Genomic DNA, 23,590 nt, shown 5'->3' with positions numbered 1-23,590 from the left:
GCTTTGTGTTCCAGTCTCCATTCTGCAGGAGCAGGCCTCGAGGCTGGGAGTACCAATGGGAATCTTGTCAGCCAATACCACTGCTACCAACATTGAACAGATTTGCAAAACTTCCATGGAGTCCAACCAAGTTGCACTGTTGAATTTGGAGCAGAGAGTAAGAGGAAAATCTTTTCTTTTATGCCCACAAAGATGAACATTGGGAGGGAAAAGGCATTGTTAATGGTTATTTTTATTTTTACACTTTAAGCTCACTCTGCCTGGCCTCCATAAACGTATATGTAGTCCCCAAAAGATTTAAAAAAAAAAAAATACAAAACCAGTAATGGAACTAGATAGCTGATGGTTCATATCTGTATTTTGTAAAATCCTTAGAAATGGAGCATTCTTTTTCTAAACATGAAAGCTACTGAATTGACAGCCCTGGAAATGATGTCCTCTGTTTATCCATAGAGCTAGTACAGTGTGAGTAGTGGCTGTGCAAGCTTCTTGTATATGATTCTTCTTTAGTATGCCCCAGCCCTTCCCAAGAGGTTCATTTTATTGTGTCCATTGTTTAATTTTTAGCATCCCTGCTTGCAATTTTAGCGAATTATTGTGTTGGTTTGTGTGTGTGGACACAAGAAGCTGTACTGAGACTATTAACTCACTTCACCGAGGCCACTGAACAGCCATCAGGCCCTGGTGGTATAGGGTGACTCTTGCTTCTGATGCTTGAGTTCATGAATTCACATTGCTGTGCTGCCATCACTGGGTGAACAAAAATAGTTGGAAAGCTGTCCTGTGACAGTGATTACAGTCACTACTGACGTGGGGTGCATTTGAACTCATAACCCAAAGGTGAAAGGTTCACTGTCTCCTCGCCAATCAATCCCCTGATCCATTCAGTCACTAAAATTCAACAAATAAGGAAAAACAGGAAAATATTTTTATAATTATATGCAATATTTACTGAGGGGACTTTTTCCATTCCAGAAGAAATTGTCTTGTTTGCTTCAAACTGTCAAGGATTTGTTGGTGCACAATGCCTTCTGTCATTTGCTCTTCTGTCAAGAACTGTGGAAAAAGCAGGTAAGACCTCTGAAGAGAAATGCTGGTTCTGCAGACTGTAGGGACAGAACATTTAGATTATTTGAGTGGAACCAGTAGTGCATATTAAACTCTCTTGTTATGTATCCCCTGAAAGCAAGGGGTAACACTAAAATAGACTGCAGAAATCTAATAATCTGATTTCCTCCTGTTAATGGCCGATAGCAGCATGCTCAGGAGCTTATTGGTCCTATTTTTTGAAGGATGGTGGCCATTTTGCATTTCCCCGGGTGTCACCACGGCCTTTTTGGCACTTTAAAAGCATAATTCTGTCTTAATGTGAAGGAGCATTGATTTTTCCATTTAAAATATTTTAAAACTAAAATCTATTAAAGCTGTGTGAATTAATCTAAAAAGGCCATACATTCAGGGAAAGGAAGCCAATAAGGCTACCCTTCCCCCCCCCTAAATATTAATGGCTGTTTGATAGTGACTGCAACAGGTGAACAGGAGATGGCTTGCAAAGTAGGACAATATTTTAAAAAACTGTAAGCATTTCTAGCAGGGGAGGACAAACATTGGTAGCCTTCCTGGTAAAGAGTTTAACTAAAAGCAATAGAAAATTTTTGGTCATGCATCTTATATTCTTAATAATAGGTCTTCCTGGGTGTTTGAAAGCACTTTACTTTCATTCTGCTTCACAGTGCCTCTGAAGCATGCTGATATCTGGAATAGTAAATGCTCCTTTTCATATGCTATTGATTGTTTAATAACTATTTGTATTATAGCTAGTGTGTTATGTGGTTTCCATTTTTTTAAGCCACCTGACTGGCTTCTGCATTCAACTCTTGCCATGAGAAAAGGGAGCATTAGCATTGGCCGACTGGCTTTTGGCATCAAAGAGTGGTAGTGAATGTAAGCTATTACCTGTCATTCTGCTTTTTATATGAATGCTAGTGTTTGTGAAAAATGCTAGATTGACAGCACTGGCGACTGAGATCTATTTTTCCACAAAAAATGTACAACACAGACAGCAGCTCTGCAAGTTTCAATCCTTCTCTGTAGGGAAGGGTAATTTACTCTTAATGTCTGTCTACCTTTGGGTTTTATATTATCACTAGTGCTGTCAAGCGATTAAAAAAATTAATCACAATTAATCGCTCAATTAAACAATAATAGAATACCATTTAAATATTTTTTGATGTTTTCTACATTTTCAAATGTATTGATTTCAATTACAACACAGAATACAAAGTGTACAATGCTCACTTTATTTTTTTACATGTATTTGCACTGTAAAAAACCTAAGAAATAGTATTTTTCAATTCACCTAATACAAAGTACTGTAATGTAATCTCTTTATCGTGGAAGTTGAACTTACAAATGTAGAATTATGTAAAAAAAAAAAACAAAAAAACCTGCATTCAAAAATAAAACCATATTAAAATTTTAGATCCTGCAAGGCCACTCAGTCCTACTTCTTGTTCAGCCAATTGCTCAGACAAATAAGTTTGTTTACATTTGCAGGAGATAATGCTGCCCGCTTCTTGTTTACAATGTTACCTGAAAGCAAGAACAGGCATTCTCATGGCAGTGTTGTAGCCGATGTCACAAGATATTTACGTGCCAGATGCGCTAAAGATTCATATTTCCCTTCATGCCTCAACCACCATTCCAGGGGACATGCGTCCGTGCTGATGACTGGTTCTGCTCAATAACAGTCCAAAGCAGCTTTCTTTTTTGGTGGTTTGTGTTCTGTAGTTTCCACATCAGAGTGTTGCTCTTTTAAGACTTCTGAGAGCATTTGCCACACCTCAGATTTTGGAAGGCACTTCAGATTCTTAAAACTTGGGTCGAGTGCTGTAGCTGTCAGAGGATGTTGTGAAGGCCAAAACCATAAACATAGGGTTAAAAAAAAGAACTAGATAAATTCATGGAGAATAGGTCCATCAATGGCTATTAGCCAGGAAGGGCAGGAATGGTGTCCCTAGCCTCTGTTTGAGTGACTGGGGATGAATCACTTGATGATTACCTGTTCTGTTCATTCCCTCTGGGGCACCTGGCACTGGCCACTGTTGGAAGACAGGATACTGGGCTAGATGGATCTTTGGTCTGACCCAGTAGGGCCGTTCTTATGTTCTATCTTTAGAAATCTCACATTGGTATCTTCTTTGTGTTTTGTCATTTCTGCAATGAAATTGTTCTTAAAATGAACAACGTGCTGAGTTGTCATCTGAGACTGCAATAACATGAAATATATGGCAGAATGTGGGTAAAACAGAGCCGAGGACATACAATTCTCCCTCAAGGCATTCAATTACAAATTTAATGAACGCATTTTTTTTTTAACGAGTGTTATTAGCATGGAAGCTACATGGAAGCATGTAGCATAACAGCTACAAAAGTCCCATGCAAATGCCTGTTCTCACTTTCTGGTGACATTGTAAAGAAGTGGGCAGCATTGTCTCCTGTAAATGTAAACAAACTTGTTTGTCTTAGCAATTGGCTGAACAAAAAGTAGGACTGAGTGGACTTGTAGGCTCTGAAGCTTTACATTGTTTTGTTTTTGAGTGCAGTTATGTAACAACAAAAATTCTAAATTTGTAAGTTGCAATTTCATGACTAAGAGATTGCACTGCAGTACTTGCATGAGGTGAATTGAAAAATAGTATTTCCTTTGTTTAATTTTTACAGTATAAATATTTATAATAAAAAATATACACTTTGATTTAAATTATAACACAGAATATAATATATATGAAAATGTGGAAAAACATCCAAAATATTTAATAAATTTCAATTGGTATTCTGTTGTTAACAGTTTGATTTAAAACAGTGATTAATGGCGATTAATTTTTTTGAGTTAATTGCATGAGTTAACTGCGATTAATTGACAACCCTAGTTATTACCAATCCATTGAGGTGTCCATTGTTTCTTTAGAACGTAATCAGGATTATTCCAGGGATGTAAAGTGACCTGAATGATTTATCATTCTTAATTAACATTTCAAAAGTGGGTAGGAGAGAATAGGTCTATGGTAACTTTTTTTTTATTGGTATTTTATATATTACTGTTATGATGAGCTCAGATTTTTTCACACCCTTAATCTGACTAACAGTTTTTAATTTTCTTTTAATGTTTGCCCCTGGAAAGTTTGCTATTGTAAATGTTACCCACTATCATCTGACTGTAGCATTATTCCTCTTAGAATCCTCCCGTGTTGGAAGTTGTGTGGCACCTGCACAGAGGCAACATTGTTAGCTTGGGAGAGCTGCTGGAGAGGTAAGCAGAGGTTTATACGTTTGCAGATGTCTTTAGTCTCAAACATATAGAAACCTTATCTGGGATTAGTTGTTAATGTCTTTGCCTAAAATTTGCTTCAGAAGTTCTTGGCCATTAAAAAATAAAATTGGTCTAGAACAGGGATCTTACTGTGCATAAGCTGCACACTTCTGTCTTTACAAGGCAGAGTATTACAACAGAGTTATACCTTAGAGAATAAATTTACCTCTACGCTATAAATTGATATAGGACAGAAACCTTGATGATAGATTGAAGTTAGAAGTTAAGATATACTGGAATGATTGTGCTTTCTGATAGACTTTCAATAGGTCCCATTTTAGGAATCATGTAGCAAAAACTTTATCATCCTGAGAATTTACAGATTCAGTTCCTGTAGCAGTCAAGTGATTGAAACCCTGCGCAGCATCTTGCAAGTGTGTGCCACAGTGTTCTAATAAATAAAATCAAGCAATCCTTCAGAGGATTCTCTCGTGCTATGTGCGGAGGTTGGAGATTTCTTGGCTCCCCTGATGATGATATTGCTTTCTTTTTCTGTTACTGATACTGGGTGGGATAATTGCATGCGTTGCCTATTTTAATTAGTTGAACTTGGTTGGTTTTTCAATGTGATCTGAAGAAATCATCCACAGGATGTTAGGTAGTTCCTTCGAGACAGAAAAGCTTTTTTCTTACTGTTCTTTATGGATATATTTTTATGGTGGAAATAAATAAATAATTTAACATGAGATTTCAAGATCGGTTCTCTTTCTGTGGGCACATTCATTCTGAAATATTTTATAAAGGAAATAGAGCTTTCAGTTGGCACAACTTTAAGAAATAAATACCAGACATGGAGTCAAGGCGTGGAAGCATCTGTCCTCTCCTGAATGTGAGTGAATGTTAGTTGGAGGAAAAATAAATATCACAATAAAGAGAGTGAAACAAATCAAACCTGCTTTTGTTGTCTTCTCAGCAATTCAGACACCCCTGCTGTGGTGGAGTGGCTATGCAGCAGCCTTTGTCTGCTTTGTAAGCAGACAGACAGTTCTTCCCTGGATGTGGAGCTTTCTGGGCACATACTCTCAGGTAACACTTTGAGTTTAGGCATTTAACACAGTGTGGTCTTAAGTACTTAAACTTTAGAATCTACAACAGATATAATTCAACTTAGAACTTTAGGTATATGAAAACACAGTCTTCAGCTTGTATTCTTTTGTTATCTGTTTTGATGAAGAGGGCTACATTTCTATACTGATAAGGGAATTTAAGAAAGTGAATTCTTTGACTGTTAACCTGGAACCATAATTTTCTTTCTTTATTCCTTCATAACTTTGTTTTAATAATTAAGAGAATGTCCATTCCACTACTGGCCATGATATCATTAGAGTTGTGGTGGCTAAAATCTCCTGTTCCTCTTTCTTCTATCCTGTCCCCACTATTCCATTTGTCTTTCATCGCTTCTAGCATGTAGTTTTGCGCACAAATGTTTTATATTCTGTTACATTACATGTTAGTGACCTGAAGTTCATTTTTTTGACCAGCAAAGGGTTGTGGTGGTAGAGGTGTGTCACCAGCACTGGTTTCCTGCATCCTGATCATGTCCCCTCCATATAGTACCCATCATCCATTTGGCTATTTAAAAAAAAACAAAAAAAACCCACAAACCTAATACTAACCAGGATTCCATTTTATGTTTTCTCCTCTGCCCACCTTTTTGTCTAATTTTGTGCTTCTCTCCTGGTTCAGAAAAAGCTAATAGCTTGTTCGTTTTACTGAGGAGTACCAGTGAAATCTTTTGACCAGTGCACTTGGTCAGGTACTGCCAGGCAAACTGAGTTATCTGGTTGAAATTTCTGCATTTTCATTGTTCAAATACATGCATTCTTGAAAATTCAACATTCAGTCTGAGATTTTTGTCTGCACTGAGTGAATCTCTTCCAATAGTGGTGTGGGTTAATCCTCTTCCACAGATCTCCTCAGGCACAGTGGGATTTTTCTTCTGAGGAGGCTCACCTAGAGTGTAAAACTCTGAAGAGCCAATTATCTCTTCATGCATTTGAATCTGTAGCATAAGGAAAAGATAAATATTTTGTATAAAATGTGTAACAAACAACATATTGGCAGTCTGTTGTATTGATTGCATGACTCTGGAATATGTGAGTCAATGAACTGCCTATATATCTAAGTTCTTATATGGCCACTATCATTGAGGTATCTAAGCACCTCTGTGATATGTGATGCCTTTGGTCCTCCTGTATATGAAATAATTTTACCTCTAAAGAGATAGCAAGGTTGCCCAACACTAGGCTAACTTCGCTGTGTAATAAATGAAACTTTACCAGCAGTAACCCTTCTCGGAGACTGGATGTGTTCTTTCATTGTAGGTAAAAGAGAAGGCTGAAACAGTTGTTCGTTCTTGATTTTGCAGACTTTATGATTGTGTTTCTTCAGAATGGATTTCAGCAAACTTCAGATCCAGAAAAGAAGGTGGAATTCCAGAAAATCCCCCATGTAAGGGCAAAATGGTACTATTTATGCTTTTTTTTTTTAAGCACCATTGATATACATGGTGATCTATAGTACACAGAATAAGACACAATCCGTGCTGGAAATTGCTTACAATTTAACATCGACAGGACAATAAGTCAGGAGAGCAATCAGAGAGGTAAACGGTGAGGAGACCAATGCAGAGGTGATTCTTTGAGAGTTTATCATAGACCTTCCAGAACTAATTTATGAAACTGGCTTTATTTCAAAATCAATATGCTTTGTAAAGGTGATTTTTTTGGAATGATGAATTGTCACAGTAACTCTTTTCAGGGTCACCATTTTTTTTTCTACATACAGATTTTGCTTGATTGCTCTGCTTCCTTTCCAATGTGCAATGCGAAATACTGTGAAGTAGTAGAAAAAAAACTGGGAAATTCTATATATTGTGTTTATACTACAAATAGTTGTATGTTAACAGTTAATCTTTAAATTAGGAATTTTAGGATAATTTAATTTTTGAGCCAATATACTTACTTACAGCCTCCTTAAATGCTAAATGGTCTTAATTTGTTTATTTTAAATAGATCTGTTATGCTGTACTGCAAAAAATGTTGACATGTAAGTATTAATTATTTATAATTTGGGGCTTTGTGCAATTTACTAGGAATGTACTTTGCTAGACATACCTCCATTCTTTCCTGGGAGATTTCCAAGGGCATTAAGGAGCTGTTTACTAGTGATGGATTTCCTCTGTTGTGTTGCATCATGTACATCACTAGTCATTTAAGATAACTCTGATGCACTTTCCCCCATGAGCTTCCTCTTGTATTGCAGATAACCCCTTGTTCTTTTATACTAGCTCTCTCTGACTAAGAACTTTGAATTTGCATGTTTTATACAAGTGTCTTGGTGCTAAATCATTGTGACACCATAACACAGCATTTTTAACTAGCAGAATAACTTTTTGTAAAATTTGAAATATCTTTATATAGTGATGTGTTTAATGAGAATGAGCCAAGAATGAAACTTTGTAATTTAAACTGCATGTGTAATCTTCAAATCCCTGAATTTTCCCATGAAATCCATTTTGTGTTGGGCAGTCCTGATGATGATGCTGAGTGGGCAAGAATAGTAATGTCTGGATTTTCATCACAAATCACAATGCAAAAAACACCAAACAGAAGTCCAAAGCTTTTCTGATCAGCAGCAGATGATCTTCCTCACCTGTTGTTGTGCTGTCCACGCAGCTCTCTCTCTGCAGGGTGAGCACTCAGTCATTGCCACTGATGCTTTATAGACCTTTATAGACCTAGAGACCAGTATATTGCCCTAATCCTCACATGTGGCTGTCATGCTGTTGACCACTTGTTCCTCTGGTTTCTCAATGGCAATATAATACAGCCCAGAACTGTATATAAACTGCAGGGTGTTCCACAAAAGGGAAATAATAAGGGCTTTAATACTAATTCTTAAATTTAGCTTGTTTAATTGACATCTGTGACACTGCTTGGCTCTTTACACTTCAGTAACTAATCAACTGCCTTAAAGCAGATTTAGATATTTTATATAAAATAACTTAATGATTTAACAAAGACCTTGGTCTGGGGGAGAAGTGTCAGCGTGAGAGAAGCAGTGGGAGCATTATGCTTTATATTAGGTATACAGTGATAGTGAGCTCCTGTGTCTGAAGATCAGAGTGGTTTTTCTCCTCTTCCCTCCCCTAGTCTCCTCTATTTAACATTAATTTATTCCTCTTTAGGAAGGGAGAGAATAGAGAGAGAAAATAGCAGGGTCTGGCAGATAAGGAACAAGTATGGGGCATTTGTGTGTCTCCTGCGTCCGAGTACATTTCCTTTTAAAAGTGGGTCACAAGAGGGAACCCCCAGTCTTAATCAAAGGGCTCTTCCCTTAAAGCTCAAGAGTTCTTTGATTTCCCTTCAGTAATTTTGAGACTTTCAAAGATGTGATGGAGCAAGAAACGGAAAAGCTGTTTTGTCTACCACATTCACTAGAGCAGTGGTTTTAAATCTTTTTCCATTTATGGACCCCCTAGAAAATTTCAGATGGAGGTGTGGACCTCTTTGGAGATCTTAGACATAGTCTACGGACCCCCAGGGGTCTGCCGACCACAGGTTGTAAACCACTGCGCTAGAGTAAAAGATCAGCATTTAGTCTGGTCAATGAGAACTGTAACTTGATGGGCCAAGACAGTACTGGGTATGAGTTGCCAGTGCACTTCGTTGTCTTCGTCAACAATTAATGCAGTAGGCCTAGTCTTCATTTGAGTGTTACTTAAGGCTTGGCTACACTTGTGAGTTACAGCTCAATAAAGGAGCCCCAGGTGCCCTAGCTCACTACCCGTCCACACTGGCAAGGCACGTAGAGTGCTCTGTCTCCGCAGCTACAGCACTGCTGGTACTCCACCTTGGCGAGTGGAATAATGTTTGCTGCGCCCCTGCTGGAACACCGTGGTACCAGTGTGGATTCCCTGGTCCTATAGTGCGCTCTGATCAGTCTCCAGAAGTGTCCCACAATGCCTGTGCTAGCCACTCTGGTCATCACTTTGAATTCTACTGCCCTGCCGTCAGGTGACCAACCATCAGACCCGCCCTTTAAATTCTCTGGGAATTTTGAAAATCCCCTTCCTGTTTGCTCAGCCAGGTGTGGAGTGCTCTCAGCGAATCTTTCCAGGTGACCATGCCTCCACGCGCCAGGCGATCTCCAGTATGGAGCAATGGCAAGGGGCTGGACCTCATCAGTGTTTGGGGGGAGGAAGCTGTCCAGTCCCAGCTGCGCTCCAGCCACAGGAATTACAATGTCTTCAGGCAGATATCAAGGGCCATGGTGGAAAGGGGACGCACTGCAGTGCAGGGTTAAAGTGAAGGAGTTGTGGAATGCCTACCACAAAGCCCGAGAGACAAACAGCCTCTCCAGTGCTGCCCCTGCGACCTGCCGCTTTTACAAAGAGCTGGATGCAATACTTGGGGGCGACCCCACCTCCATGCCGAGTACCACCATGGACACCTGAGAGGCCAGTGCAACAAGGCAGGAGGAGGAGGAGCAGCAAAGCGGGAGCGAGGGTGCTCCGGCGGAGGAAGACACCCTAAAATCCGTAGATGCGTGCAGCCAGGAGCTGTTGTCAAGCCAGGAGGAAGGTAGCCAGTCGCGGTGGCCAATGCTTGGGGAGGGACAAACACCAGAGGAGGTTCCCGGTAAGCAGCTTTTATTTTGGGAAGGAAGTTATTTGGTACAGGCTCTTGGGATGAGGAGGGTTAGGGCCGCATGCATGCCTAGATGCGGAATAGGGCGTTGATGTGCTCTCTCACATCGTGGTAATTGGCCTCGGTAATCTCTTCAAAGGTCTCAGCCAGAACTTGGGCAATATGCTTGCGCAGGTTTTTCGGGAAAGCCACTGTTGTCCTCGTCCCAGTAAAGCTAACTTGTCCGCGCCACTGTGCCGTGAGGGGTGGGGAGACCATTGCTGCACACAGGCATGCTGCATATGGGCCAGAGCGGAAGCCGCATTGCAGTAGAAGACTCTCCCTTTCTTCCCTGGTCACCTTCAGCAGCGAGATATCTTCCAGGACGAACTCCTGTGGAAAATGTGGGGACAGTGTTCAGTATAGGGGCCCCCTGCCGCTGTTGGCTATCCCTAAGGCACAGAAACCCAGAGGACAGTACAGCCGTGAAACAATCAGTCATGCTTGACCCTGTCTTACTCACCATTTTGGGGCTCCCATGCTTTATGTGCGCTCGCTTTGGCACAGGCAAATTATGCTATTGTATAGACTGTGCTTGCCCTTGACTACGGGGGAATCATTGCTCTGTCTGGTGTGAACAATGCTGCCTCTGTTAAGTGTTGCATTTTACCTTTACAGATGCAACTTTGAGATCTCAGCCGTCCGTGTTATCAACGGCCGAGAGGCTGCAAAGAATCAGGAAGAGGTCACATAGAAGCAAAGGGGACATGCTGCATGATTTCATGCAGCATTCAACTAATGAAAATAAAAACGTGCAGGAGTGGCGGGAGAGTGAAAGGAGGGTCTGCCAGCAAAATGCGGATCGCCGGCACCAAAATACAGAGCGGGTGATAAGCATCATGGAGCGCCAAGCGGACTTGATCCAGGCTCTTGTAGTCAGGCAGGCGTAGCACTACTGTGCCCCCGCGCGTGCTCCTTTTCCCCACTTCCCCCCGCAGCCCTTTTCCCAAACTCTTCTGCCACCATGTCGCCTCCAAACCACTTTCCCCAACATCCGAGTTCTTACCGCTACCCATTGCCTCCAACACCTGTAGCTTTGCCACCCAGCCCTGAAAACTATGACCCTTACCCACTGCACTCAACCCCCATCACCATGCAGCGTAGCCATCCTGAAGTGCAGCATGCATTGCTCAGCACTCCAGATGGGACATATACAAATCCGTGATTGTACTGTTCCCCACCCCCTTGCCCTTTGTGTTTCACAAGCAGTTGTGTTGTGTTTCTTTTCAATAAATTGATTTTTTGGCTTTGAAAACATTCTTTATTATTGCATAACATAAAAGAAACCTTAGCCCAGGAAAGCAACAGGCACTGCAAGTCAGTGTTTCATATGTAGCAAACACAGATTCCTACTGCGCTTCACTCCCGTGCAGGGCACCACATCAGACATTACTGTTGGCTTTCAGCCTCAAATTGCTCCTTCAAGCCATCCCTAATCCTTGCAGCCCCGCGCTGGGCCTCCCTAATAGCCCTGCTCTCTGGCTGTTCAAATTCAGCCTCCAGGTGTTGAACCTCCAAGTTCCATGCGTGAGTGAATCTTTCACCCTTCCCTTAACAATTGTTATGGAGGGTACAACACGCGGATAAAACCGCGGGGATGCTGTTGTTGGCCAGGTCCAGCTTCCTACACAGAGAGCTCCAGCGACCCTTTAAACAGCCAAAAGCACACTCCACAGTCATTCTGCACCGGCTCAGCCTGTTGAACCTCTCCTTACTGCTGTCAAGGCTCCCTGTGTAGGGTTTCATGAGCCACGGCATCAAAGGGTAAGCGGGGTCTCCAAGGATCACAATGGGCATTTCGACTTCCCTTACGTTGAACTGCTGGTCTGGGGAAAAAAGTCCCAGCTTGCAGCTTCCTGAACAGGCTAGTGTTACAAAAGATGAGTGCATCATGCACCTTTCTGGGCCAGCCTGTGTTAATGTCAATGAAATGCCCACGATGATCCACAAGTGCCTGGAGAACCATAGAGAAATAGCCCTTCCGATTAATATACTTGGAGGCTAGGTGGGCTGGTGCCAGAATTGGAATATGCTTCCCATCTATCGCCCCTCCGCAGTTAGGGAAACCCATTTGTGCAAAGCCAGCCACAATGTCATGCACATTACCCAGAGTCACGGTTCTTCTGAGCAGGATGTGATTAATGGCCCTGCAAACTTGCATCAACCTGATTCCAACGGTTGACTTCCCCACTCCAAACTGGTTAGCGACCGATCGGTAGCTGTTTGGAGTTGCCAGCTTCCAGATTGCAATAGCCACCTGCTTCTCCCCCATCAGGGCAGCTCTCAATCTCGTGTCCTTGTGCCGCAGGATGGGGGTGAGCTCCTCACACAGTCCCATGAAAGTGGCTTTTCTCATCCAAAAGTTCGGCAGTCACTGCTAGTCATCCCAGACTTGCATGACGATGTGATCCCACCACTGTGCTTGTTTCCCAAGCCCAAAAGCGGCATTCCATGGTGGTGAGCATGTCTGTGAATGCCACAAGCAAACTCATGTCGTTTACATTACTTGAGTCGATATTGTCGTCGGAGTCCTCACTGTCACTTTGGATCTTAAGGAATAACTCAACTGCCAAATGTGATGCGCTGGCGAGACTCATCAGCATACTCAGCAGTTCGGGCTCCGTTCCTGCAGATTGAAAGGGAAGACAGAACGCACAGTACAAAAACCATTGAAAGATGGCACCAAATGTGGATGGAAGCAAAGGGAATGCTGGGATGTGAACTGATGCATCACGGGGCGTTGGGACAAGCCACAGCTCCAGAATGGGAAGAGGTGCTCTGTGGGATAGCTGCCCACAATGCACTGCTCCCAGTGCCGCTGCAAATGTGGCCACGCCAGTGTGCTTGCAGCTGTCAGTGTGGACAGACTGCTGTGCTTTTCCTACTGTGCTGTACGAAGGCAGGTTTAACTCACGGCGCTCTACATCTGCAAGTGTAGCCATGCTCTGAGTAGATATAACATGGGAAAACCCCAGAGTTGGGACTGACAGGGGGGAATTAACAAGCAGAATTCTGCTTTCTCTTTAGTACAGTGAGGAGAATCAGTCATCCACTAAAGAATAAGTGAATATATGATCTTCTAGCATAAACTACCTTCCTCCATGCAGAATCCTATTGTCTTTAGTGGGACTCCAAACAGGTGCAAGGATCTTCACTAGCACGTCAAACTTCAGAATCTAGGGCACTAGGGTTTGGAAATTAAATTTTCATTTATGTACATCTTTAAATGGTTTAATTTCTAGTGCATGCTGGGGAGCCTTTTAAAATGGTTCAAGGTTAGTATTAGTAGCTTCTAAGCCTTTGTGTTACTTAGAGAAATTTTCATAAGAACCAAGCTCTGATGAATGGTTTCTGCTGCCCATTTCCCTAATGGGGTCACCTCCTTAAACGGTGCACAGGTTGCTTGTTGAAAAAAGAACAGGAGGACTTGTGGCACCTTAGAGACTAACAAATTTATTTGAGCATAAGCTTTTGTGGGCTACAGCCCACTTCATTGGATGCATAGAATGGAACATATAGGAAGAAGATATATAACCTACAGAGAACATGAAAAGGTGGAGTAAGAGGCTAATTAATTAAGAATTAGCCTCTTACTCCACCTTGTTATCTTCTTCCTATTTATTCCATTCTATGCAGCCGACGAAGTGGGCTGTAGCCCATGAAAGCTCATGCTCTAATAAATTTGTTAGTCTCTAAGGTGCCACAAGTACTCCTGGATTTTTTGCAGATACAAATTAACACGGCTGCTACTCTGAAACATGTTGCTTGTTCTAATTAGTTCTTCCTTGTTTAATGACGGTGTTTTTTCCATCTTTCTTTCTCTTCCTTTGATTATTTGTGCTTTTTTTTTTTTGTTTTTATTTTGGGGGATCAGGGGTACTTGATGCTGTTGCTAATGAAAAACAGGAAGATTCTTCTAAATTACAGGCTGTGAAATGCTGGTAAGAAATCTCCTCCTGTGAGTATTGTCTGTTTTTCCCACTATTGCATGTCTGTTTTCTATAGACATAAAAATTATAAAATGAGTATATTTTAACCTGTTTACAAATAATTTAAAAGTATGGCTACTTATTTTTGGCATTCCCCTCCCTCATCAAATATATGTATGCAAACACTATAGACGATATCTGCAGAAAATAAATGTAAGTGTAGTAAAGTATATTTTGGCAATATAGGTGCCAGTTCTGAATTGTATGATATCCCCACAAGGCATTCTGTGACTTTCCTGGCAGTTATTCCTACCCTAGTTCTCGTCTTCCTGTCCCCTGCAGCTTCCATCAGTTCAGATCTCCTCCCGAATTTCCTGCTTCCAGACACCCTTAGTCCTGCTTTGATCCTATTCCCAATTAGCATTCCTGCTATGCATCTTTCAGTCTTCAGTCCCAGCCAGTGTTGTTGTGTAAAGCTGATAGTTTGAGCAGAATACACAGTAACCTCTTTTTGTATGTATTATAAAAACTGTCAGTTTTCTTCATTTTGGCAGTTTGACTGGTGAAAACAAATTTAAAGGGAAAAATAGTAATGAACTGTACTCCATATATCGTGGATCGTGGCTCCCGTTTATTGTTCCTGAACAGTTCTTTTGTTGTTTTTCATTTGTAGGCTGAACATATTCACTGTGACAATGTACAAAAGCACCAACTTTCCAGAGTCTTTGCAACAGTTCTTCATTCACACCCTGACTGAGATTCTTACCTATAATCCTTTGTTGAAAGGTAGGAATCAAAGAAGGAAAGGCTAGCTCTTCATGCTGTAGCTAGTGCATCCATCCTTGGCTGTAATGTGATACAGTTATAGGAAAAAATTGAGTTCTAAGTGTACAATAGAGTCGTCGTCGCCCACCTCCCCAGGGCTTGATGTCACTTTTTTGTGTGTGTGGTTTATTTTCTATTGGCTTACATCAAATGTTAAGGCAGGAAGGCTGCTGGTCTTTGGTGCCTACTCTAAAGCATGACTTGTCCAGGAAGAAATACATTTGGACTGCAAAGCACATGGAAAATAGCCCCATTGAACTGTGGTATGGCACTGCTTACCTGCTAATTGGGAGAAGTTTACATATAGTACTAAATGCAGGCTGTCTGTTAAAGTGTGAGGAAAGGTGGTGAATCACTGTCTGAAATATATCTGGATGCCTGATTTCAGGGAGGTTTCATGTTTTTATACCTGATCTAACTACTGGTAATAATAAAACTTGTTTTCTTTCCTGTGGACGCAGCATCTGATGCCATACATATGCAGAGAGAGTGGAGTTTTGCAAGAACCTGCCCACTGCTTACTACCTTGTATCGCAAAGTATGTCTGTCTCCCAAGATTTGCAAAGAGAATATTGTTTATATTTTTGCAGATCTTCAATTTCTGAAAACTTTCACTGCTTGATGTATTAAAATTGGTTTAAGAATATATTTACTCCAGTTCGTATACTTATTTTTCTTGTTGAAATGCTAATAATATACTTTAGATTGAGATGGGACTTCTCAAGAACAGTGTATTTCAGTCACAAAATCTGAGTCCTCTAATAGAGGTAGGCAACGGTGTGGTGGAAAGAAAACATAGTCGTAAGATTTTGTTTGTTCTGATTTAATTTTGTACAACTATGTGTGGATAAAGGAGGGAAAATGAAAGTAAAAGCACTCATTTAACAATAACAGTAACTAAAAATAAATAAATAAAGTAAGTGCTGGGCGCAGGGCACTTGGGTTGTTTGGTTTTGTTTGAAGGACTTGATCTTGCTCCCACTGAAGTAAATGGGAGAATTGCTGTTTGTTGTAGCAGGAATAGGGTCAAAAAGGGCTAGGGGTCTGGGAATCTGGTGCGTTGGACAGGTAGCTTTGTCTGAAAATAAGGCAGAAGGGAATTACCTTATTAATGAAGTCAGGAGTGTCCTGTGAGAAGAGAATCTGAGTGGGTTTCACTTTAGTGCCTGGTTAGAATGCATAGCTAAAGAGATTCACTGTTCCTGTCTTCCAGCTGTTTGTGGCATTCAGTGCAGAGAAGTTGATGTGTCATTTGCAGCAGATTCTGGAGACTCATGAGGTGAATTGGCAGCATGTGCTGTCCTGCTTTTCTACATTGGTAGTCTGCCAGACTGAAGCAGAGCAGCTGGTTAAAGGTACAGAGGGCTGAGAAACTTGGTAGGGAACCTGTGTGCATTGCTGTGTCTGGATTTCCAAATGCTGAACAGTCAGCCATTATAATATTAAATTTATAATATCTGCTTTTAGATGGCTTCAGACATTGTATAATTGTCTGCTGTGTTTATAAGGTAATAAACAGTTCAGGAGCTCTGCTTTTCCTGTTAAATATTCCAAGTTTCACCTTGATGCACGTGCTACATGCTATGACTTTCCCATTTCTCAAATTTTAAATTCAGCTCGCTGTGGTTATGTGATAACCATCTTAATTGCTAACGTGGTTGGCAGGGTGTTCCAGAGTCTGACTTCTGCCTTCACGTGTGCATTTGCAATGTGATACTAGTAGGTAAACTCCATTTTTCTGAGTTTCCTATTGTGCATTCAGTTGCTGTATTCTGTGCAGTGCTTGGAGCCCTGTAGAGTCTAAAGGATTTGTTGAATAGCAAAAGTGCCTTTTTATTATATATGAAAAGATGTTAAGATAGAGTCCCAAAGCCTCTCCCAAATTTGAATCTGTAGTGTAGTATTATGTGCTGCCCCTTGTCCCTGTTTCCCAGACCTCTTTTTTTTCCCAGATAATTGGCTGCATTTATTGTAGTAATATTCCAACACAGTTGCCAAGATTCCATTAAGTTTTTACCACAGATATTTAGTGTTTTGGGCCTATTGTTATACCTTTTCTAGACCTACTGAGCAGTCTGCTGATAAAAGCATTTGAGAATTACGATATGGAAAACATGATCACTGCATTCTTGATAGCTCGTCAGGCTGCCCTTGAGGGTCCTGCTGTGTTCATGCCTTATGCTGAATGGTTTAAGGTAAGACTAAATAAGGACTAACTGGGAATGTTATTCCTTAACTGAAGAGGAAGTGTGTACAAGGGAGACAGTTGGAAAGAATGAATTGATATAAACCTGTACAAGAAGATCTTAATTTTAGTCAGTCAGCCTGGAGTAGAAATAGAGCAACAATTGATGATACTGTATATTATTAGTCTTAAATATTGCCTTTGTATTTACAAATAAATTGCTTTTTTAATCAGTCTAGCTTTCTCTGCTCTTTCCTTCCTCCCTCCCTAACTCCTCGTTGGCTTTTCCATTTATTGGTCAGAAATGTCTCTCCTTGCACAACATTTGTTACGATCATAATTGAAATCATCATTAACACAAGTTGTAGGCTAGAGAAATGCATGTGTAAGATACTCATGTTTACGAAAAATGTGTGTGCAGTTTTTGTAATTGCATGTGTTGATCAGTTAGGATAATTGATCATTTGCTTTTACAGTTGTTGTAAATGTGTATGTAATTTACGCATACAAATTCTCATGCATTTTTGTACATGTAAATTGTCTTGAAAGGTCTGAAAATATGTCCTGAAGCTTTTGATGGTGAAATATTTAGGATTTATTGAAAAGTGAAATGATTCTTTGTTTTGTGTGATCTTAATAAATCAATATATTATCCCTGTAATGCTTAACTGTATCAGAACAAAGATATATTTCCCCTGTGTAGAAACCGGTGCATTTGCTGTTGCAAATCCTTCAGTATATCACCTCATTTAACTATCTATAAATGTTCTCTTGAGAGAGCATTAAACCAAACTTTGATATTTACTGTGGTAGATTTTCCGGCAGATTGATTTATTTTTTTTATAAATAGTATCCTTTGAATAACTTTTTGCAGAAACACTATCTGGGCAGATAAGATTTGTAGGGTATTTGGGATTTCTGCACTAAGTGTAGCAGGGTGCAACGGTAGTAATTTTATCAAGCCTGAAAGATAATATTCGCATTTTCCCCCTTTCAGGTTTCCTTTGGCAATGCCAGTGGTTACCATGGTAGCAGTAAGAAGGCTTTGGTCTTTCTCTTCGAGTTCCTATCAGAATTGGTTCCCTTTGAAGCACCCCAATATCTGAAGGTGAGAAGCTTCTTATGGAGATCATTTTCTTGTGGGGCTGTTAGGGGTCTGTTCCAAACTGCTTCAGCTTATCAGACTAAGGTCACATGGCCCTTGACCGGGCCAGATTATTATTATAACTTTCAATATATACCTGAGAAGCAGGACCAAGTTTTCTCTGTAAAATAAAGTAGCAGAGGGTTCTTTTAATGCTTTGACACAATGAAGAAAGAGTACCTTGGGACTAAATTAAAATTCATGGCAATTTTTTATGTGGAAAGATTTCCTTTGCCATGTAACTGGCTTTTCTGTGAGCTCTTAAGCAGGCAACAGTGCCTTGTCATTGTCTAGCTTCAGAGCTCCCAGGAATCTGTAAGGAGATGTATCAGAAGCTGGCTTTTGTATGCTGTCAAAATAATAAACCATTGCTTTGAATTTTACTCTTTAGGTCCATATAATGCATCCACCTTTTGTACCAACAAAATACCGTCCCTTTCTCTTGGAATATATCACTCTGGCCAAAACCCGATTGGCTGATCTCAAGGTTGGTGAAAAACATTCTCCTCCACCTGAAAAATCCTTTTCCATCGGAATATCAGTTGCTCTGTGACATTTTCCTTTTTCTTGTGACTTACAGGTTGCTATTGAAGACATGGGGCTCTATGAGGATTTATCTTCAACAAAGGAAGCTGTGCAGGTACTGGAGGATTTTCCAGGATGACTTCCAGTAAATTATACTTTTTGTTACTGTGGTAACACTTCTCAGTACAAAATTACACAGCATTATTGGCTACATGCAAAACTATGCAAAATATCAGCTCAGTAAATAAATAATTATTTTTAATTTTGTATAGCATCTGTTTGTTGTAGAATCTACATGACTCTCACATTTAAGGGGAATAATCCATGGTGGGAGAGAGTTGTCTACAGACTGCAGTTTTATACTGTTTTGTTTAAGATATATTTTGAATAATACTAATCAAAAAGGGAATATTTGGCTTGATCCTTTTGAGTCACACTTTATTCTATATTTTCTGTATTTTGATTAGTTAGTAATGCAATAGGATATACTGATGGAATGTGGAAATAAGTAAAGAAACTGAATATATTTTACAGTGCATGAAATAGGGCTCTTGTCAGTGGTGCAGCAGCTGAGTACATTGGTGGTTTGTCTTAGGAGGATCAAATTCTATTTAAATCCCTAGTGAAAGGGTCATCTAGTTTCTTCCTCATCTGCACTAGATATGTTTGCACACTGGGAGATTGCCACAAGTTGTTGCAACTTCATGTGATTAGCCGCCTGCTTGAGAGACGCCTAGATTGCCGTACCCTGCATTCTGTTTAGTTCTAGCCAATGCAATTAAGTGAAAGTTTATGAGCACTGAATTCAACCCCAAAAGCCAAAGCACATGAAATACAGAAGATAGAGCAGCCTTATCAGTATTCTTGCACTGTTACTCTCCATACCAGCCTATTTCAGTTATGTAGTTGCACCCTTTGTCTCTGTGCTGTAAAAATAAGACCACCATTACTAAGCATGAAAGAAAAGACAAGAATGATTTACTCTGTTATGCTAAAGACTTTACTATGCTGTTCCCTCCTTGTCACCTGCATGAGCCAGCCCCAGAGCCAGGCACTTGAAGATGTTGAAAAGGCCATTCGGATATTTGAAAATACAGGGAAGATCCCAACAAGTGTGATGGAGGCCAGGTATGGTATCTTTGTAGAAGTTTCTCAAAAGATTCTGTTTCAAGAGCACATCAAAGAAAAAATAAGAGAAAAGTTTAGGATGGAAGCAAAGAAGCACTTAAGAAAATCTTGCTAATTTATCCAGTGCTACAGTAATCATCTAAGCTCAGGCTATTTGTGCAGATGATACTCAGAGGATAAAAAGGCCATGTGCACACAGAAGGGAAGGCACTAGTTCCGTTATAAAGCCATCTTTTGAGGATGTTTAAAAATCAAGAAACCAATGTCTATAAGAATGCACTGTGTGAAAAACCCAGTGTTTCATGCTATGAACTAACTGGGAATTTGGACTCTATCCTCTGAGAAGCTAACAGGAAGGAAACCCCACAGTAAGAATAGTTAACCTGGGAATGGTATTTCTCCATTTTAAATTGCTGAGTTTTTATGGTTAATAAAGTTTGTTCTGGTTTTTAACTGAAGGAACTATACTCAAATATTCTTATTTGTGTAGCAAGCAGAAATCACTCCTAAGATATTAACGAAATTGCCCTCTGTATTTAGTTGCTAATCTTTTCCCCTTCTGTTTCAGTATTTTCAGAAGACCCTATTATACTTCCCACTTTATTCCTGCTTTACTCATGCCACGTGTGGTTAGTATTTTTCTTATCCTTTCATTTGGAAACATATTTATGGGTAGTAAATGCATTTCTGACTTGGCTGCTTTTTGTTACAGCTCCCTGAAATTCCAGACTCGCGCATCGTTTTTATAGACTCCTTAAAGAGGTATGAAAATAAAGCACATGAGGCAAAGGGAGTTTCTGATTTTCTGGACTATGTGTTAGGAATGTTTGACTACAGAATCAGGTTATCTGTGGTTCATGCACTGACACCTTGTTTGCAAAATGGTACCTACTAGCTAACCTCATGGATAGGATTTCTCCCCCTCTGAGACACCTGGTTTCAGCTGGCAGGTACAGTGCCTTGCTGCTGGGGATGGGTTTGCTGCCATGGCAATACTTCAAGATCTGCCTTTGTTTTGTCAGGATAGTGTCTAAGGAGGACATATTCCATGTTAAGGACTCAATCATTCCTGAATATTGACTGTTTGATATTTTCTTGCCCAGTGGGAATAAACTTGTTTTAAAACTAGTAACTTTTCTGTAGCTGACTTTAACACAAACATTTCTATATGAATGCCTCATTTGTAGGCATTCAATTGTCTCTTAATTCCAAACTATATCTAAGACTTAGGGCTTGTCTATATGGTGAGATAATGCACTGTATGAGGGTGTGATTTCTAAAGTGCACTAACCTATTGAGCATTAATTGGTCCTTATAGACCCTGCCGGTATTCTTTAATATAGTGCTGTCTGAAACAGTATTACGTTAAAGTGCGCTAGGGAACGCTTAGTGTGCACCAGCAGGGTGTACACGGACCAACTAAAGCACGTTAGTACGCTTTAGAAATCACACCCGCATAGAGCGTATTACCCCACCATGTAGACAAGCTCCTAGCTGCATGTTACAACTTAAACTGATATAATTGATCTAATCCTGCTATAAACACTGTAATGAACATTTAGTATTGTTTACCTGCCTATCAACTGTTTGGAGGTCATACAATCTTTGATCTCAGTCTTGTCCTGCACTTGAGATGAGTGCATGCTCTGTCCCATAACTGCACTCCCTTTTGTGCACTCTTGCCCCCACATATTATATAATACTGCTAATCTCTAGTGTGCAACTATCTTGACCTTATGTCAGATCATAAAAATGTTGTCAAGTGCAGTGTCTGCTTTAGTGTTACTAGTCTATGGGGGAAAATTCTTGTATGAAATATAGTTATGCACTTACTTTAATGAGTCTGAATTCTGTGGTTAAATGGTGTAAATGGAAAAAAACCTTTCTCTTACTGCAGAGCTGACAAAATTCCACCAAATTTGTACTCCAGATATGTCCAAGCTTGTCATTCTTTGAAAGAGAAACACTTACAAGGTGAGAAATATAGGTATTTACTAAAGCATTAGTTTGTTAGAGCAATGAACCAAGATTAAACATCTGTTTTCACTGATGCCCTTTTAGATAGGAATTTTTCCAAGCATTACAAATCAGATTCTTTCCCTATATATAGACAACAGTGATTGGAGTTTTATTAATACATAAAGCAAAATATATTGTAGTTTGATTCTGAATTTTATTAGGGTGGTGTTTGTATTAAATATATTTGCTTGGCTACCTACCATCCAGGGTGATGGGTGTAATAAAAATGTGTAGATAAATAAATGAGTGATCTTTGCTTTTCTTTAAGACTTTATTGGCCTCTGGATTTCCTCCTCCCCAGCTTCTCTAGTAGTCAGGTGTGTACATATAATTCTGGTGAGAATTTTGCTGGTTATTGACAACAAGGAGATGCCCTGACAGTTGTTGCAGGATTGTCTGTTACCTTTCTGTTTGTACAAGTGGACGATGGATGCAACCTTGTACTCCTGGGGGATAGTTCCTTGAGTCCACATTGACTGGAAAAATTCAGTCAGTTTCAGAGCCATGTGCAAGCCTCTGGCTTTATAGACTTCTGGTATAGCATCTACTCCAGGTACTTTACCATTTGACAGCAGGTCCATCACTTTTGCAGTTTCAGTGAGCGTTGGGGGATCAGCAAGAGATATGTTCATATCAATCTGGGGCAGTTGATCAATTGCCTCCTTGCTAATCATAGAATCCTAGAATATCAGGGTTGGAAGGGACCCCAGAAGGTCATCTAGTCCAACCCCCTGCTCAAAGCAGGACCAATTCCCAGTTAAATAAATAAATAATAGATGCTTGATATGTTGTTAAACTGTTCTGTCCACCTTTACTGTATCTTTTCTTTGTCAGTGAGCAGTGTGGTACCATCAGCACTCAGTATTGGAAATGCTCCTGATGATTATGGCCCATAGATTGTCCTTAGAGCATCATAGAAATTCTTCATACCATTGCTGTTAGCATAAGACTGTCTCTCATCTGCCTGGCTGCTCAGTCATCAGTTTTGCATCTCTCTAAGTTTGCGTTGGACAATCCTCTTGATGTTGTTGAAGACTGCCTTGTTAGACGTTGAAATGCTGTCTCCTAAACAGGCCTTATGGAGCCGATATTTCTCATTCAATAGTCTCCCTTTGTCAGTATTGTTTTCATCAAACCAATCTTGATGTTTATGTGTGATGGAACTGTGGCTATTTGATGCATCTGAGTACATGATGCCGAATTTTCCTTGATGTTGTTAGTTTGCATCAATTGTTACAAGTTGCGCAGTTCTTCAGCAAAGGCCTGTTTCACATTCTCCTGTTTTAATTTGGAGACATTAAGCTTTTCGGGTGCTTTCTTTTACCTTGTAGTCTTCCACTAGGATGTATCTGGATATTCAGCTTGAAGACTATAAGCCTTTGATCAGTCCAGCATTCTGCATTTCTCATGGCCTTTGTCACGCTAACATCCTGTCTATCTCTTCTCCTGATGATGACATAGTTAATATGATGCCAGTGCTTGAAGCTCAGATGCATCCAAGACCTCTTGTCACAGTTTAACAGGTGGAAGACTGTGTTGGTGATGTCTTTTTTTGTGTGATTTTTTTCGACTGCTGTAGCAGGATCCCCATCAGCTGCAGTACTCTGACCAGGGTTAAGGTGAAGCAGAAAATGTTTAGGCCACCTGCTGAATCGCCTTATGCAACACATTGGATAAGTTTCAGAGTAACAGCTGTGTTAGTCTGTATTCGCAAAACGAAAAGGAGTACTTGTGGCACCTTAGAGACTAACCAATTTATTTGAGCATAAGCTT

General features: G+C 40.3%; 1 protein-coding gene across 8 annotated transcripts in view; it reads left to right on the top strand.

The window, feature by feature from the left end:
- FANCA (FA complementation group A) overlaps window positions 1-23,590 on the top strand; it is a 72,263-nt gene that overhangs the window by 9,279 nt on the left and 39,394 nt on the right. For 4 of the 8 annotated variants that reach the window (XM_073308252.1, XM_073308253.1, XM_073308251.1 and 1 more), the window contains exons 4-21: window positions 15-157; window positions 976-1,071; window positions 4,239-4,312; window positions 5,286-5,398; window positions 6,741-6,823; window positions 7,387-7,420; window positions 13,937-14,003; window positions 14,665-14,777; window positions 15,278-15,354; window positions 16,030-16,171; window positions 16,878-17,011; window positions 17,999-18,109; window positions 18,537-18,632; window positions 18,726-18,785; window positions 19,710-19,798; window positions 20,367-20,427; window positions 20,511-20,560; window positions 21,696-21,772. In XM_073308252.1, coding sequence (XP_073164353.1) covers window positions 15-157; window positions 976-1,071; window positions 4,239-4,312; window positions 5,286-5,398; window positions 6,741-6,823; window positions 7,387-7,420; window positions 13,937-14,003; window positions 14,665-14,777; window positions 15,278-15,354; window positions 16,030-16,171; window positions 16,878-17,011; window positions 17,999-18,109; window positions 18,537-18,632; window positions 18,726-18,785; window positions 19,710-19,798; window positions 20,367-20,427; window positions 20,511-20,560; window positions 21,696-21,772 — 1,620 coding nt within the window. Of the gene's footprint in view, window positions 1-14; window positions 158-418; window positions 466-975; window positions 1,072-4,238; window positions 4,313-5,285; window positions 5,399-6,696; window positions 6,824-7,386; window positions 7,421-13,936; window positions 14,021-14,664; window positions 14,778-15,277; window positions 15,355-16,029; window positions 16,172-16,877; window positions 17,012-17,998; window positions 18,110-18,536; window positions 18,633-18,725; window positions 18,786-19,709; window positions 19,799-20,366; window positions 20,428-20,510; window positions 20,561-21,695; window positions 21,773-23,590 lie in introns of those variants that run through there. The other 4 variants (XM_073308255.1, XM_073308256.1, XM_073308257.1 and 1 more) reach the window with 4 other exon arrangements.

This window comes from Lepidochelys kempii, chromosome 12 (assembly GCF_965140285.1).
Source record: "Lepidochelys kempii isolate rLepKem1 chromosome 12, rLepKem1.hap1, whole genome shotgun sequence".
Classification (NCBI taxonomy): Eukaryota; Metazoa; Chordata; order Testudines; family Cheloniidae; genus Lepidochelys; species Lepidochelys kempii.
This window is presented reverse-complemented; position numbering and strand designations above follow the sequence as displayed.